This window comes from Pteronotus mesoamericanus, unplaced genomic scaffold (assembly GCF_021234165.1).
Source record: "Pteronotus mesoamericanus isolate MK-2021 breed Mesoamerican mustached bat unplaced genomic scaffold, CSHL_Meso_final contig_94, whole genome shotgun sequence".
Taxonomy (NCBI): Eukaryota; Metazoa; Chordata; class Mammalia; order Chiroptera; family Mormoopidae; genus Pteronotus; species Pteronotus mesoamericanus.
In genome coordinates this window covers 30,187,161-30,206,098 of record NW_026555285.1, presented here as the reverse complement: position 1 = coordinate 30,206,098, position 18,938 = coordinate 30,187,161, and the positions used below count along the sequence as shown (strand labels likewise).

Here is an 18,938-nt window from a genome sequence, read left to right as displayed (position 1 = left end):
TGATCTTTGGCAGTTTTCTACTGTCTCTAAAATTCTAGCTGCCCCTTGATTTGACTTCATCCTTTTACTTCAGTGTCATCCTCTACCATTCATACCCTTTTTCTGAATGCCTAGTAAAATAAAGTTCATACTTAATTTTTAATGAAGGCCTACTATAGGCTAGGCACTACTCCAAGTACTTTATATGTTTAACTCATTAATCTTCACAGCAATCCCATAACATAAATGCTATCATCTTCATTTTATGCTGAGGATAGCATCTTGCGTAAGCTATTAAGTAGTGGAGTCAGTATACAAACCTACATCCCATGCTTCTTACTTTTATACCATGTAATTTCTCATAAATGTCTATATATGCCAAGCACTGTCCTAGGGAGTCAGGTAACTGACAAGAAAAAAAATGCATATGCCTTCATGGGACTCATAAACAGAATAAATAAAGAGCAGAAGAAACTTAGAGATTATTAAAAAGTGTCAGAAAATAAATAGGATTTTATAACAGAAAATTCATAGTAGTGGACACCTAACAGTGATGAAAGAAAGTCTCTTTGAAAATAACTTTTAAGGTAAGACCTAAAGGATGAGAAGGTGCAAACTATACAAAGAGGGAAGGGATATCCCCAAGATTCCTGGGTCATTAGAAAGCACAAAGATGGTGTTATGGATTGCTCTGTGTTACCCCCAAATTCATATGTTATAGCCCTAACCCCCCAGTGTGACTATATTTGGAGAAAGGGCTTTTTAAAGAGGTAATTAAGGTTAAGTGAGATTAGTAGGATGAGGCCCTAATCTGACAGCACCAGTGTCCTTACAAGGAAAGAGAGATCTCTCTACCCCCACCCCACACCCTATACACAGAGAAGAAGGCCCATGTGTGGACCCAGTGAGATGGCACCTGTCTATAAGTCAGGAAGAGAGGCCTCACCAGAAACCAACTCTGACGGCACCTTGATGATAATGACTTCTAGCCTCCTGACTTGTGAGGAAAATACATTTCTGTTGTTAAGCCACCAAGTTGGAGGTGTTTTGTTATGAAAGCCCAAATAAACTAAAATGAATGGGTAAAACCTAGATATTTATGGGAACTGACCAAAACCATTGTGCTGGAATAAAGAGAGTAATGGAGATAATAATATGCCAAGACTTAAGTCCCCAGATGACAGATGAACCAGAAATGAGATGACCACAAAAACAGCCCCTGCTGCAGGAGTTTTAAGCTGGTTACTACTGAACTTGGAAATGTATGGTGCAGCTTTTGTTCTCCCAGTGACTGGGAGTCACTACAATACAGGAGTGGGCAAAAGGACATTTACAGTTGTTCGTATGGAAAAATACATAAAACAAGAATAAAAATAAACACTGTGTTTCATGCACTCACAACCATAAACCTACGTTTGCCCATCCCTGTATAATGACTAGAATATAACAATGTATATTCCAGTCTGGAATGCACAAAACAGCCCCACACAACAAAGAACTGAACATTTCCCAAAATGTTGACAGCGTCCTACTGAGGAATAATTGCTAATGCGTATGATTTGTTTACTCAAGGACCCATGAAAAACCAAGATTTAGCCTTTTTTTGTTGTTGCTGTAGTTCTTATACCACTACGGATATTTGTGAGCTAATTCTGATGAATTCTTAAATGTGTTGTACCTATGTGCAAGGAATAGTGCTGGATACTTTGGAGCAAGCCCAAATGAATCAGATACCAATCCCAGGCCCAGGGGCCAACAGTAAGAGTGATATAACACCACACTTCCACAAGTCTAAGGCACCACTGGTTATAAGATGTATCATTTTACATTAAGTACTTAAATCATGACATCAACTGTAAGACATATCCTAATTTCAGAGCTCTTAAAATGTGAAAATATACATCTCAAATAAATAAAAAAAGAATATGAAAATAGCTAAAACAAAAATAGTGTTAGTGGTATAAGAGTCCATAGAAGGGAGGGATTGCTTCATGAAGAAAATGTTACTTAAGCTCTGGCTGTTGTGGCTCAGTGGATTGAGTGCCTGCTTGTGAATCAAAGGGTCACCGGTTTGACTCCCAGTCCAGGGCACATGCCTGGGTTCCAGGAAGGGGCACGTGAGGTGGAAACACACACTTATGTTTCTCTCTCTCTCTCTTTCTCCCTCCCTTCCCCTCTCTAAAAATAAATAAATAAAATCTTTTAAAAAAAGAAAGAAAAGTGGTATGTAAGATCCATCTTGAAGGATGGGTAGAACCAGGAAGAACAGAGATTGAGAGAAGGAATATTTTTAGAAAGAGGGAATTGCAAGAGGCAAAGCATAACAACAATAAAGTGAAAGATGGCTAGAGAGAAATATTTAAAGAGTAAACACTTTTGAAAAATTGAAAAGACAAGGGTTAATAAAGCTTTGTATACAACTAGGCTAAAGAGGCTAAATATTATTACATATGCTTGGGTAATGGTTCTCAAATGTTTTTTTTAATACCCCAATACACTTTAGGGCTATAATATACATCAAAAGTATGGTTCATTCTCACAGTGATTCTCAACTACAAAAGATGCAAAAGGAAAAGAGATTAATTCTTATGGGAATACAATTTGAGAAAGACTGCAGGACTTCTAACTCCACCTCACTTTGAGAATCACTTAGGGAACCCCCAGAAAAATCTGAATAGCCAAATGATTCAGGTTACATTTCAGCAAAGGTAATCCAGCACAATTGTGTAAATATGAATGACAATTAGAAAAGACATTAAAGACTGAGAATTTACAGAAGCAGCTGATCTTCCAGGCAAGAGGTTAAGCAAATTTAAATTACATTAGTAATAGTGGGAAAAATGTATGGTAGAAACAGGAAAAGAAAATCAGGGAAGAAAATGTTTAAGACAATAGGCAATAAACTCACACAAGAATATGTGTATTTTAAAATACTGGTGGTCACTCAGGTGATGTCTAACAGGCATCTAAGTATAGAAATGAAGGAGTTTAGATCTGGAAAAAGATGTGAACATTATCTAAAATGAGGCATTAAAGCCATAATTTGCATAAAGCAACAAAAAGGTGGCAAGAGAAAGTATCCCAAAGACACTTTTAAAGCATTTGGTTCCTTTATTATTGATACAAATAACTGTCTTCATACTTTACAAGTCTCATGCTGCTGATGATGATCATCATCGCTAATTTTAACACTATCATTTTAAAACAAAAAAGCAAAGCCCAGAGAAGATTAAGAACATGCCAGGATCATATAAAACAATTAAAAAAATAGAGCATTTCGTTAATTTCCAATCTGGAGCTAATTAGACATGTTGCACATGCATGAGTGTGTCTATGTGTGTGTCTGTGTGTAAATAGTCAATAAAAACAAAAGTCCACATTTCTGAAAGCAGAACCTGAGAGCAACCAAGGTGTGATATAATTAGGAAGAACTAATGTTTAAATTCCTAAATGGTTTAATTATAAAAGTTCACAATTATCCAGTTTGATCTATGAAAAACTGTTGTCATAGCATAGTATCAAACTGTTTTCCTCTTTAAAATTTTTTTCAAAATAGTGGGAATATTTAAGTTCACTATTTTTACTTTTATTATTATTTTAATTCCAGAGAGAGAGAAAGGGGGAGACAGAGAGAGAGAGAGAGAGAGAGCGAGACGCTGATGAGAGAAAACATCGATCAGTTGCCTCCCCTATGTGCCCCGACCAGGGACCGAATCCACAAGCCACGTATGTGCCCTAACAAGGAATTTGAACCTGCGATATTTCGGCTTACAGGACAACACTCCAACCGAGATACTCTGGCCAGGGCTAAGTTCACTATTTTTAAATCAGGTATTTTAAAAGTACTGTTAAAATACAAAGGCAATGGCACCTTCACACATTAAAAAGTATGGTTTCGAGTCATACATGGGATGAAGTAGAAAAATATCTGTAATTTTCTGGTGTTAACACTTAAATGTGTTATAAATACGCCAAATGATTTTAATTAAATACTGTTCATTTTGACAAGCTTCCCCTGAGAATGGCAGAATGAGGTTTGGAGGGAAGGAAGAAGATATGGAAGAAGGTAATGATAGAAACCACCAGAATGAAAAAGAAGGGTGAGAGGAGATAGGGAGAGGAAACAGAGCTGAAGAACTAGCTAACAGAAAATGATGATGAAGACCATCACACTGCCCCAGAACAGATTTTCTAAGCAAAGCCAATGATGCAGCTTTTTGCCAGAAGTGGGGTGCGATAAAGACTCTTAAAAGTCATACAGGTTATCTAGCCATACCATAGTGCAGGCATTTTTCTCAAAGTACCTGCAAGTCAAAGGAATCTGATAGGGCAGGGATTCTCAACCAGTGTGCCACAAGAATTTTTAAAACATGCAGTACCTGACTATTTAGTCAGGGGCACTGATTTCTTTTCCCTTAGGTTGTCAAATAGAAGAATGCCAACAGCCAACACAACAATAGCCATCCAGTACAAATGAATCAAAATGATACATATTTTTGGTCAGACCGACAAAAAATATTATATATTTTTTGGTGTGCTGCAAAATATTTGTTTATGTGTGGCATGAGATGAAAAAGGTTGAAAATGGCTGTGATAGGGAAGTCACTGGCCATCAGTGACCCAAAGCAAATACATAATCTGCAATCTATCCAAATGATTAGACAAACTGAGACAGCTGATACCAACATGCATGTTAACAATTCATCAAAAAGTGTTCTGTGCTACTTTGTGACTACTTTTTATATATGGAAGTTCCTTCAAAAGGAAAAAAAAGCCCAAGTAATTTTTTAAAACTACATGTTATTCAACAACACTGTGGTTAAATTTATAAATGGCAAGAAAACTTCGGAAAAATGTGAAATACCTCTGTCTGACCTTCATGGGCACTGGTCTCATGAGTAACTCGGATAGCCTGTAATAGGAATACAAGGAATTAATAGGAAAAATATGACTATATCCTACTTTTTAAATGAAAACAACAATACTAAACGTTAACATCTAAAACACTGATGAAACAACAAATTGGAGGAAATTTAGGGAAAGTTTAATATTAAATATTTAAGAATGAATTCTGAGTAGCTAAATGAATTGTTGTACTTTCCAACCCACAAATCTCTGAAGACTTAGGATACTGAATATTGGGTTATTTGTAATTTCCAGGTATAAGGGGGAGTCATTTAACTTAATCGTTAGAACTACTTAACACTTTATTCAACTGAGACTGGAATAAAGTAGGCATCCCGCAGACGGAGACAGAAGCAGCTGGCTCATCTGTCTCTCCAGGTTACATGCTCCTCTGCAGCTCTGGCTGTATTTATGCTTAATCATGCGGCTTCAGTCAGCAGTTTAGAATCGGAGCAAAAAGCATGCATTTATCAAAAGCTAGAGATTTTAGTTTCCAGAGCTTAAAAAAATGCTCTTGTAATACCTACTATTAGCAAAGATGAAAAGAAATAGGCAAAGTAGTAAATTACAGGTGAAAGTACACCCTCAATGCATGGCAATTTGGCAGTAAGTATCAAAGCCTTAAAAACATGCAAAATGTTTGGTCCAGCAATTTTCTTCTAGAAGTTCATATAGTTACATATAATTGTACATAAGTATATATGATTATGGATATTTGCAAAGATTTAGCTACAACGATATACCTTTTAGTATTTTTTAAAAGTCAAAAAGAGAAAAAATATTAAATTTATGATAACTTATTGGTTAAATAAAATACTATACAATGAAAAGCTATGCAGCCATTAAATGATGATGTCAAATATATACTTACTGGTATGTAATACGTTTGTCATAAGTTAAGTGAAAAAAGCAAGTTATAAAACAGTATTACAGTGTGATCATATTTTTGTATTAAAAAATTGTGTACATACGTATACGTTCCCTATAAAAAATATTAATGGTGGCTACCTCTCATTGGTGGGATTACTGTTGACTTCTGTATTGTTTATTTTTATGTAAAATAAAGATATTTCATGAGGTCTGCAGGTTTTTAAAAAAAATTTTTAAATTATCAAAGTATATTACAATGGCAAAACCACATAACCTAATCAATGAATTTATTGGGAACAAACTGCATAAGGCATTGTTCTAGCCAAATAATGTGCACAATTACGCTGCTTCTTATAATTAATGTTACTTAATGTTACTAAAAAGTAAAAAGTCTAATAATGTTACCAAAGGGTAAAAAGCCTAATACAATATTATATGTCAAGTATAATTGAAAAAAATTTTTTAAAAAGGTTAAAATGCCTTCAAAAGAAAAATAGATTTCAAAATTAAAATTTAAATACAATTCTAAGAAATTCCATGAAATGGTACAATCATTTAAAACTAGATTATGTGGCCTCTTGTCTTCACAATGCAAAAATATTATGCCGATAAAAGAGTTGGAGTAGGGTCTAACATCTACCTTTAAACCTTTGTTTCTTTCCATTGGTCTTCAGCATTATTCCAAATTCCCCATGAAAGATACAAAGGGTATTGTCAGGCATGATTTATTACAAGGAAGGAATATTCAGAAATAACCTATCATAAGGTATTTTATAAATTTGTAAATCAAACTGTTTTTTTCCTATCATTCAGCTCTGGACATAGAAAAGAAGTGGTAAGTTATCAACATTTATGGGTATTTCAGTATTGTTACGTGCAAGGTACAAAATGCCTTTTTAAATGGATATGACAAAATCCACAAATGTTCAAAACTACAGTTTCAAGACAAACCCCCAAACCAAATCTACAATCCCACAAAATTTTGCCCACATATGAAATCAAGACAGATAGAAGGTACCGACGTCATAGTTTTCCAGGTATCTGGCTCGTTCTTCAGGGCTCATTGACACAGACTCCTCCAGGAATTTTTTCAAGGTTGATCCAGATTCTGAGAATATTAAGGAAGATGAAATTGAAAGAGTTTGATATCTAAAAGAGACTGATATATGGAAATAGCAGGAGCATGCTGCCTATTTTCAGGTAAAACCCTTTCACGGGTAAATAAGGAATATAAGAATATAAGGATAAATGACAGGGCTAAAGTTGTTTGCTTGTTTGTTTGGTTTTTTTGTTAAACCTCTGTTTACCAACATTATAAAAGAATGGGAAGGATTAATAGTTCTAACAGTAGCCCTAGCTAGCGTGGCTCAGTGGAATGAGCGCTGGCTTGCGAACCAATGGGTCACTGTTCCGATCTCCAGTCAGGGCCTATGCCTGGGAGGCAGGCCAGGTTCCCAGCTGGGGTGTGTAAGAGGCAATCACACCTTGATGTTTCTCTCCCTCTCTCTCATTCTCCCTCCCTTCCCCTCTCTCTAAACTAAATAAATAAAATCTTTAAAAAAATAGTTCTAACAGTATATACATCCCATTATAAATGAAAGAAGGGAGGAACAATCAATGTCCTACTCGGAAAGAAAGAACTAGAGCACCACCTAGTGCTCAATAAAATAATTTATACCTGAAGGGGTGAAAACAGCAGTAATGAAAAATTATGTACCAAAGTGCATCTTGTCTTTATTGTTGGCAATAGCATGGATCAGTCCAATTGTTCCACAGGCATTGCTGATTGTTTGTTTCATGAAATATACTGATGATGTAACATCTTGTCCCTGAGATTTTATTTTTTCTTCCTCTTCTGTTCTGAATATTTCATACTATTAAACAAAAAACCAAGTCAAAATATGAAAATAATATATTAAAAGGTACTTATACATAAAGCTTGAAAAATTCTAAATATCCATCTATGGGAATTTGGTTAACATGTTATGGAATATCCTATTGAAATAATATAAAGCATTTTTTTAAAAACAGATTTACATATTTTTACTTAGAAATCAATCTATGATTATAGAGTACTTATAAGTCAATATATTAATTTAATTCTCATATTTTTAGAATGTTTATTTTATATATGCATTGAAAAACCTGAAAGGACACACAAAAACATAACAGAAGTTATCTCTGGGATAGGAAATTACTAGAGGATTTTACTTTCTATTTTTTGCATTTCTAAATTGTTAAATCATACTATCATAAGAATATTCACATTGTATTTCTAAGCATACAATATTCATAACAAACATTGACCATTATCTCTAATAACTGGTTGCAAAAGCAATACAGTATGATGAATGTCAAAAGTATGAGCTCTACATCTGACTGCCAGAATGTACATCTTGGCTTTGCCATAATTAGCTGTGCAACTTTAACAAATTATTTAATGTCTCTGTGCCTCATTTGTAAAAAGAGGTTAAAAATGAGTGAGGAAGAGCAGGAGAAGGAAAGTAGAAAGATGACTTTATTATTCTGTCTATTGTTTTCTTATAATTTTCAGATTCCAATAGAGTAGAGAGTCAGCAAACTACAACCTGCAGGCCAAATCTGGCCAATTGCCTGTTTTCAGAAGTATGATTTTGTTTTTGTATTGTCTGGCTATTTTCATGCTAGATGCAAAGCTGAATAATTGTAACAGCGGCTGTAAGGCCTTCAGAGTTAAAAGTATTTACTATCTGGCCCTTTAGAGAAAAAATTTGCTGATCCTTGCAGCAAATGAAACAAATGTCACCTATTAAAACCCATAATTAAGAAACCACTTCTAGCCCTGACTGGTGTGGCTCAGTGGGTTGGGCCTCATACTGCAAACTAAAAGGTTGCTGGTTCAATTCCCAGCCAGGGCACGTGCATTTCTAAATTATATACATGTGATTAAATGTCATATCAAACGACCTGTGAGGCAAACCAAATATTTTTAAAAGAAGAAAATTTACTCAAGTTTCAAAGACTAACTCAGGGTTTTATTGTCAATTTATAAATCAAAATCTAAATATCATCTCTTCAAGAAAACTAGATTTTTAAGGTCCCTGCTGTCTCGATTTTTTCTTTTTATGCAGGAGGGGAGTCATTTGTTCTTAAAGAAAAATGTAATTTTTAACAGAACAGTAAGAGAGAACTTTGCATTTACTGAAGACTTTATATCTTATTTAACAATTACCTTTTCTGTAATGGGGAAGAGAAGTAACACTGCACATACTGGTCTTGGTACCATGCTAAGGAGTTCAGGATCCATTCCATATACATCAACAAACTGCCAGTTAGGATGTAGACCTAATTGTTTGAGAAACTGGTAAAAGGAGGAAAATAGATAGTGTTAATAGGGAACTAATCAACATGTAAGTACTGTCTATCTGATACATAAACGGGAAAGCAAGGTACAAATATTACTGATATTCAATAAGAATAAAGCAGGTTTCCCATAAATAGGGTAAGAAGAGATACCAATTTATTTTTATCAATTAACAAACATTTAAATCTTACTACATACTGAGCAAAACTTTTTTCAATATCCATTACTTTGGGGCTGAACATAAGCCAAGACTTCACCAAACCTATACTTGTTGGCTTGACTGATACATTAAAGCTCATTTCCAGCACTTGATTGTTAATGAGACACATCTAAGTTCTAGTCAATAATTATTTTTTTAAAAGATCAACAGTTTATCCTGCTTATCAAAAATGATGCCTGCAGTTTAAAGATAAATAGGTAGATATCACAAATCATATCAATGAGCAAAGAGTATACAAAGCCAAAAAAGTCCAATTGACTTGAATGAACATCAGACAATGTTTGCTGGAGGTAAACTACTGGCTTCCTGACCTCTGGCGCACAGTGAAGCCTACTCAACTCTACTGCCTCTCTTATATCTGGCAAAGACAGCTGTAGCAATAGAAAAGTGGTTTTTGGATTAAGATTTCATAGGAAAATAAAATGTCAGGCCCTAATCTATTACAAAGAGAAAACGTAAAATAATAATGAGAATGATATCAATTTCACAAATTCTTAACAAATGTCTGCACTGAATGAAGCTGCTGATTTTTAAAAGTGCTCCATCACAAAATAAGTTTCAGATGACAGAACAAAAGAAGAGGAAGTGGAAAAAAAAATTGAGAATTCATCAATATTCATTACCTCAAAAATACATTAAAATATCTACTGGTCTAACATTATCTGAAATTTAAAAATGAAAAGGTGCCTTGAGTATTTCTCCCTGAAGAATGATCACATGTTCTTAGATCATCAGATAAAGTCTCAGTAATCCAGTGATTTTCAACCTTTTCCAGCTCATGGCACACATAAACTGATTACTAAAATTCTGCAGCACACAAATATATTTTTTGTCCTATCTGACAAAAAAATATATTTGGACAAAAAGTAGGTATAATTTTGATTGATTTACAAAAATAATAGTAATTACCTACCTGATTTGCTCCAAAGACTGTTAAAAATCAGGTGCTTATACTTACATATAAGAATTTCTGGTACCAAGAATTAACAAATTAAATACAATCTTGTTACGCAACGTCACCAACTCTATGGCATGACCTTACACATTTATGGTTCAAGACAAGGCATTCACACTGGATGGCTATTGTTGTGTTAGCTATTGTCATTTTTTTTAATTTGACAATTTAAAGAAAAAGAGGTCAGTGCCTCTGACTCAGTAGTCAGTTATTGCATGTTTTAAAAATTCTTGTGGCACTCTGGTCAAAAGTCGCTGTGCTAAATCAATGGAAAAGCATGCCATGTCACATAGTGTTGTTCATCTCACACACAGATTCCATAAGACAAGACTTTCCTGCTTAATGGGAATACCCCTCCATTTCTCTGCCTGTAGAAGAAACTCTACTAAAGAATAACACAGTTGGCCAAAATAAGATCCTAGATATGTTCAATAAGAAATATACTGAATTAGCCCTGGCTGGTGAGGATTAAGTACCAGCTCAGTGGATTGAGTGCGAGCCTGAGAACCGAAAGGTCGCCAAAAGGGACTACCTTATGTCCCAGCAATGCCACTTCTGGATATTTATCAAAGAAATACAAAATACCAACTTCAAAAGATATACGAGGTCTGCCCAGAAAGTATCCAGCCAAGAGACATTCATTGAAGATACAAGGTACAATACTGTACATAGGACAATGATGCCTCAATCCCTTGAAAGTAGGCACCTTGGGACCTTACACAGTTCTCCTAGCATCTCTTTCACTGTTCAAAACACTCTTCAAAATCATTTGTTGGAATCTCTATCAGCTACCCTGCTGTATTTTCTGGAATCTTGATGGTCTGAAATCTCTTCCCTTTTAAAAATGATTGTTAGTTTTGGGAAAAGCCAGAAGTCCCAGGGTGCCAAATCTGGGCTGTAAGGGGAGCACAGTCACCTGGGTGATTTGATGTTTTACCAAAAAAACTCTGCACAAGACGTGATGCATGAGAGGGTTCACTGTTGTGATGAAGCTGCCAATCATCAGTTGCCCATAGCTGCGGCCTTCTGAATCATCCGAATAGTTTCTACGAAAGAATGTTCAAGCTTAATGCAAAATTTGATGCAGATTCGCTGCTTTACTCACTCAGTCATTTTGAATGCGACAGCCACACAGTACACATGCTCACTTAACGGCATCTACTGCCCCCACTGACTAGTATCGCAAAGTCATCATTGTACACGCATGTGTATTTCAATCCACTCCCTTTGGCTGTCAGGTCACACTGATGTCATGCAAACTGTTCTCGTTATAGTAACAATGGCTGGACTTTTTCCGGACAGACCTTGTATGCACTCCTGTGTTCACTGGAGCATTATTTACAACTGCCAAGATTTGGAAGTAACCTAAGTGCCCATCAGTAGACAACTGGGGAAAGAAGATGTGGTACATATATACAATGAAATGCTCCTTGGCCATAAAAAAGAATGAAATATTACCATTTGAGACAATATGGATGGACCTAGCGGATATTATACTAATAAGTCAGAGAAAGACAAATACCATATGATTTTACGTGTATGTGGAATCTAAAGAACAAAATAAACAAACCAGAAACAGACTCATAGGTACAGAGGAAAAACTGATGGTTCCCAGATGGGAGGAGCATTGGGGGACGAGGTGAAAAAGGTAAAGGGATTAAGAACTACAAACTGGTAGTTAAAAATAGTCATGGGATGTAAAGTACAGAAAAAAGCACACAGTCAATAACATTGCAATAACTAAGTATGGTGCCTGGTGGTTACTAGACTTTACAGGGGGAAAGGTATAAATGTCTCAGCACTAGGCTATACACAAGAAACTATTATAAAATAATATTGAATATCAACTATAACTGAATATTTTACTAAAAAGAAGTATTATTCAGAATAATGTGATAACCCACTATATTCAACACAGATATTCAGAGTGAATGATGATATCATTCTGGGAGGCCTACTTTATGAAGGACAATGACAAACAAAAGCAAGCTCAAAGGAAGGTGACCAAGAATGATAAGGTTTTGGAAGACATCTCAGCTGCACAGTCTAGGCATGTTCAGAAAAGACTGAACTTATTGGGGTGGTGGAGAAGGTTAGGTGATGGAGGGACTGAGCAAAAAGGAAAAAGGATTCACGGGCATGGACAACAGTGTGGTGATTGTTGGGGGGAGGGGAGTATTAGGGGACTAAATGGTAACGGAAAAAATACAATAAAGATTAAATATAAGAAAGACAAATTATTATGATCTTTATCCCCAGGTATTTTTAGGGATATCACAGAAGAGCAATTAGATTTACTCTGTATAGTTTCAATAGCAGGGCTGATGGACAACTGGAAGAAGTTATAGGAAAACAGATTTTATTTCAATAAAAATAAATGTAACTCTTCTAATTATATTATGATATACTATATTCATTATTATAAACAATTAAACTGCCTTATGAGATTGAATACTGCTCATTAAAATATTCAAGTAAAAGATTCATGACCACATTAAAGATAATTTTGAGAAAGATTCTCTGGGGCAGGAAAGCAGCTATATAATATCTATTCACTCTTCCATTCACTATTTGTTCAGAACACCTTATGGCCAGGCACCATCCTTAGTACTTCAGACATGTCTTTGCTCTGGTAGAATTTACATTCCAATGATAACATACACACAACAAACAATTTGACAAGGCAGTAAGTATTTAGAAGAAAATAAGATACAATGTCACTGCAGATTTGGGTGGTGGGGAGGAACATTAGTTGCATAATCAAGAAAAGACTGAGGAGGTGACTTTAAGTTAAGCCACGAATGACAAGAGAGAACCAGCCATGAAACAACCCAGATGAGCATGATTCTGAGGAACTCAAGAGTTTGGGAGGGAGGTGATCTAGCAAAGGCAAATTTAGGAAGCAGTCCAAGAAAAAAACAGAAAACCAGAATTATCACAGAAGCAAGAAAAGATGATGTTTTAAGAAGGATGGAGTGGCCTACTCAACAAATGTTGCTGAGAGATCAAGAAACATGGGCACAGAAAGTAACCAATGGTTCTGGCAAAGTTAACAATTAGTAAACTCAACAAAAGTAGTTATTATGAATTGGTGAGTAGAGAAGCAAGCTCAATAGAAGTGAATAGAGAAGAAAAACGGAGATGAGCAAGTAGCAACAGCTCCTATGGACAATTCTTAGTGAAAATTTTACAAGAAGGGAAACAGATATGAGACAGTAGCTAGAAGAAGAGAGGGCAACAGGGTTTTTCCCCAAGATGAGATCTACTAACTAGAGAATTTTTGTATGCTTATGGCAATAATCCAGCAGATGACCTCTAATTCTTTTTCCACCCTAAGCATCTAAGCTAAATACAGTAAATAAAGTTAAATAAAATTAAATTAATTTTCCTTTGGACATTATACATTATGCTAGAAAATATTATTTCCTCTTTGATAAAATTACCATTAGGAATATTTCTAGGGAATTTCTATGCCAGAAATTATTGGTTTTAAAACAACAATATTTAAAAAATATATAATGTGGCTATGCTGCACTCAAATCACAAACCATAATGAGGATAAAAATCTAGTGTGCTCATAAAAAGAAATGCTATGATTGCCCGTATCATAGACAGTTTATTTGAAGTTGTCACTCTTGATGCCTAATTGTCTTAACTTTCCAGGAGCTACAAGTTGCTATTATCCTTTTAAATGTACATGTAAATAAAAGAGCTTAAAATTTTAAAATAAATTCTCTATTATTTAACTGATTTCATTCTAGGTAAGCATGACAAAATATGTCAAGATGGCCAAACAGTTCTTTGGTTTCTTTCCCGTATGATGGCTGTAGTAGCACTTAGTTGTCTTTAACTTCATTTGAAACAGTTTTGTTAGATTTTATTGTGACAGCTGTCATTCATCATGCATTAAAAAAAATTATCAAAAATGGTGAATTTTTGTGTAGCTATTTTAATATTGAAGAAGGAAGAAAATACTCAACATTTTTGGCATATTATTATTTCAAGAAAGGTAAAACCACAACTGAAACACACACAAAAAAGATTTGTGCAGTGTATGGAGAAGGTGCTATGACTGATCGATTGTGTCAAAAGTGGTTTGCAAAATTTTGTGCTGGAGATTTCTCACTGGATGATGCTCCACAGTCAGATAGACCAGTTGAAGTTGACAGCGATCGAATCAAGACAGTAACTGAAAACAATCAACATTATACCACATGGGAGAAAGACAACATACTCAAAGCATCTAAATCAATAAAGTTATTGGTGAAAATGAAAAAAAAATGTATCTTTTATTTTAGGAAGAAAACAAAACTTTTTGGCCTACCCAATACTTTGAAGGGATTGACAACATATTAACGGGGAAAAGAAATCACCTACTGAGACACATGGTTACTAGTTAATGTCTAACAGTTAATAATGATCTGTTGATCACTCTTATACAAAGTAGGCATCATTAAAGCATAAACAATTATTTGATCAAACTAAAAATACAATAATAACACATGCAACTAACGAGTGGTAACACTGTGAAATCAAGATAAGTGAAAGACCTGCTATCCCACTGACTTGAGAAAATAAGAGAGGGTGGGGATGGATACTGTTGCTGGGATTTATCTGTGGCTTAATTCTATTAATTCTCCAAATCCTGAGTCAATTAATTAAATTTCTATTCATTTTCTATCCTTGGTTCTACCAGAAATAAACAACCACAAAAATTGTGATTAAAATTAATTGCTTCCTAGATAATTGCACATTCTCCCACTAAAAGTGTATCACTTCTTTATAAAATGTTTTTAAACTGAACCACAACAAAACATGCTAGAAACAGTATACAATCGTACACTAAAAACATCTTCTCTCTGTTTATGTCACCTCAGAATGGCCCTGGTCACCTGCTATGTTTTTTCCTGATGGTTTCCATCACAGTGTCCTGTTAATTTTTTTCATCGCACCTATAACCACTGTTAATTACAGCCCTACCTCAGTACTCATCAGCTTCGGAACTCATCAAATCCTGTATGTGTCACATTTTCACCAGAAAAAAACGTACCAGCACTCGTCGCTCGCTAGGGATACTTGCTAGAATTTGTATTAGTCACTACACCTCCCGGCAAGAGAAAACGCTTCATCATTCAGTACTCATGGGTTTCCGCACTTGTCGGGAGTTCCAGAACAAATTAACAACGAGTACCGAGGTACCACCGTATTTGCTTACTTTTCTGTCTCTTCCCACTGGACAGAAAAGCAGGAAACTATGAATGTTTTAATCACCAAAGTGTAACAACCTCCAGAAAAGATGCCCGCAACATACTAATTAATGTGAGTAAGTGAATGTTTCTTATAGCTTATCCAGACTACCTAGGAACAAGGTCCAATAATAGTTGAATAGAATATATTTCCACTAATACAACCTTATATCTTCTTAATAGAAATAATGCCATCTAAAAATAGTTTTGTTCTTTAGTCTGTTAATATAGTTAATTATGTTGATTGACTTGAATGGTGAACCAGCTTTACAATACCAGGATAAACTGTTTTGGTCCTGATATCTTATCCTGTTATATATTGCTCCATTCTCTTTTCTAATAATTTGGTGAGGATTTTCAGATCTCTGTTCACGAGGGACATTTGTTTTCATTTTTTGTTATTATGGTTTGTCTGGTAATGCTGGTCATAAAATGAGTTGAAAAATGTCCCCCTTCCTCTATGTTTATGTAGAATTTGTATTTTTCTTTTTTAAATGATCATCTCAAGAGATGCAGAAAAGTCATTTGAGAAAATTCAACATTGATACATGGTAAAAACTCTGACCAAACTAGGAAATGAACGGAACTTTCTTAGCTTGAAAAAAACATTTACTTAAGCCTTATAACTAACATCTTTAAAGATGAAAGAGCAAATGTTTTTCTCCTAACATCTGAAACAAAGCAAAAATGTTCTGTATCTCCAGCCTATTCAATGTTGCAGTAAGAAATAAAAGGCATAAAGATTCAAAAGGGAGAAATAAAACAGTCGATTCAGAGAATATGATTGTCTATATAAGCATCTGGGGGAGGGGGGAAAACTACCAGAATAAGTGAGTTCAGCAATGCACAAAGTCAACATAGAAAAACCAGTATCTCTAGCTCTGTTGCTAAGATGGCACTTGATCCGACAGAGCAGCACCTCAGACATGCCAAAAAAGGTGTTTTGATTCTCTAAAATGAGAAAAGCCTCAAGAGAGATGTTCCAAACAAGTTCAAGATTTTACCAAATGGTGCAAGGAGTCCAGAATCCTTATAGTAGCAACATGCCAGAAAAAAAATTCGGCATTGAAAGAATGTCTAACGCCTTACTATAATGATCCTGCCTTTTATGAAGAATGCAAAATGGAATACCTGAAAGAGAAGAATTCAGAAAAACTGGAATTCCTATCAAGAAAAGGCTACAGGAGCTTCCAACAAGGCAAATATTCAAATGATACTCTATTCATGGAAATCACAACTACCTAAAATATTAGACTCAAGGAAGTGTGTTTGTTTTTCCTTAATAATGAACATACTAATTTTATCTAAAATAAAGTTTTTTTAATTAAAAAAGCCGTATTTCTATATATAGCAGTGGACAATTAGGAATTAAAACTTTAAAGCAGTATAGTTTACAATAGCACCAAGAATCACTAAACACTTGGGTATTAATCTAACAACATTTGTGCAAGATCTACATGCTGCAACTACAAAAACACTGTTGAACAAATCAAGCAAATGATGAGATGTACCATCTTCATGGATTGCAAGACTCAATATTGTTAGGATGCAAAGTTTCCCCAAAATGTAGTTGTGGATTTAGGCACACATTCACCATCAAAATCACAGTAGGACTTTTTGTGGAAATCGTCAAGCTTATTCTAAACAATTTTGAAAAATAAGACACTATAAAACCACAGTAATCAAAACAGTGTGGTACTGATGAAGGAAGAGCACATAATCAATGGAACTGAACAGTCTCTAGATACATAGTAAACTGATTTTTCACAAAAGATGTAAAAATAGTTTTGGATTAAGTATGAGAGAAATATGCTTCTTTCCCTATGGCATTAAATCAGAAGTTGCAAATAGTGACTTCTGCCTGAAGATTATTCTCACTTTACAAAGTGGCCAAAATGTGTTAGGGAAAAAATGAGCAGCAAATTTCAAAGAGGGTAAAACAAAAGGAAATTAACATTAATAGGAAACATCACCATAAGAATAATATAATAAACCTGAATAAGAAGACAAAGGGTTTGCTGCTGACATGCAAACATGTCTACTTTTCTTAAATAAGAAATTTTCTACAACTTCGAAAACCAAAAGCCAGTTAAGTGAGTGAAATATCGTTTTTCCTTGGAGATGAGAAGGTTACGGCAGGAAAGTTCATCATATAATAAAAATAAACTAAGAAGGCAGTAAAAAGTAAACTGGCTGTTTAGAATGTAAGGCAAAATACACCTGACCAAGTCAGAAGTTTATACGTGGTAACACTTACTTTCTTTCAATCGAGTGGCCGGGGGATGTTTCCTCTTCCCTCCCCAACCTTGAACCTCCAAACCCAGAGGAACTTTAAAGGTTGTACTGGCAAAGAATAGCGTGGAAACAACTATACTGAGCTTTCTATGGTATCAAAGCAACTGAATTCCAGTTTTAAGAAACTGGAAAAGGGGCGTGGCGGGGAAGAGAAGTGACTTTATGGGGCCAGAGATGATTGAAAGATGATTTCATAGTGCAGGCGGTGGATGAAATTACAAGGACTGGGTGGGCGAGTTTACAAGGCTTGGAGTCAAGTAGTGTACGCAAATTTGTCACCCCGAAAATCCTAGGGTGGGAAAACTATGGAATCGGCACAAGCGGGAAGCAAAACGAAAAGGGGATGAGGAATAGGAATACTGGGTGGACATTCCTGAAACCCCGAGACTCAGGAAATGAGATGACGGGGGAATGGGACCACGGGAGGAGCTGAGACAGCTGGGAGCACCTCCATCCAGGAGCCAGGTGAGGGACAGCCGGCCGTAAAACGGGCACACCCGCAAGAGGGACCCTCACGGAATTCAATCCCAGACACCCAGGGAGCGTGGAAGTGTAGATGGCCAAGGAGGACTCCGGGGTCCGGAGCGACGAGACACCTCACTCACCTGGTTGGTGACCTGGAAACGAAACAGAGAACACGACTTAGTGACAAACCACCCCGAACTAGCTACGGCAGCCCGGTTCCCTTCGCCCCTCCTGCGACCCCTGACCGAAATCAGAGCTGCGCTCACCTCTGGATTGGCCTCCAGCGGCAGCCAGCGTTGACGCTCCATGGCAGCTCCGCCCGGCCACTCTCCAGCTCTGACAGCCGACGCGGTTGCACGGGGGCCGCTTCCGCCCCCGCGCGCCGTGACCTGGGCCCGTCCACCCCACCGTCCTCCGAGAGGGGTGCTGAAGGACGACGAAGAGTTTGATAACGCTCTAGCTCCTTTTTCGCTCCCTGCAAAGCCACACATTAAGTCTTACATTTTACGTTAAGATACAATCAGAGAGAAAAATAATAAGCCACCTCCATAACGCTGAAGGAAAAAGTATCTGTGTATACAGTCCGCTCCCCTCACGCTTGGACTCTTCCCATCAGAGCCCCGCCCCTCGTGCAACGCATGCGCCGTGAGCGGGTCTGGG

At 36.1% G+C, this 18,938-nt stretch overlaps 1 protein-coding gene and 1 pseudogene across 2 annotated transcripts in view; one reads left to right on the top strand and one right to left on the bottom strand.

Moving 5' to 3' along the window:
- The window catches only part of UCHL3 (ubiquitin C-terminal hydrolase L3), a 50,608-nt gene extending 31,946 nt beyond the window's left edge, over positions 1-18,662 (bottom strand). Inside the window, exons 1-6 of one of the 2 annotated variants that reach the window (XM_054586442.1) lie at positions 18,545-18,662; positions 18,419-18,430; positions 8,966-9,094; positions 7,472-7,628; positions 6,777-6,862; positions 4,844-4,891 (exon numbers count right to left, since the gene is read on the bottom strand). In XM_054586442.1, the coding sequence (XP_054442417.1) occupies positions 4,844-4,891; positions 6,777-6,862; positions 7,472-7,628; positions 8,966-9,094; positions 18,419-18,430; positions 18,545-18,586 (474 nt within the window). In that variant the 5' untranslated portion in view covers positions 18,587-18,662. Of the gene's footprint in view, positions 1-4,843; positions 4,892-6,776; positions 6,863-7,471; positions 7,629-8,965; positions 9,095-11,188; positions 11,331-18,418; positions 18,431-18,544 lie in introns of those variants that run through there. The other variant, XM_054586440.1, reaches the window with a different exon arrangement.
- LOC129081000 (COX assembly mitochondrial protein homolog) lies at positions 16,411-16,732 on the top strand (annotated as a pseudogene).
- Positions 18,663-18,938: the final 276 nt, after the last annotated feature.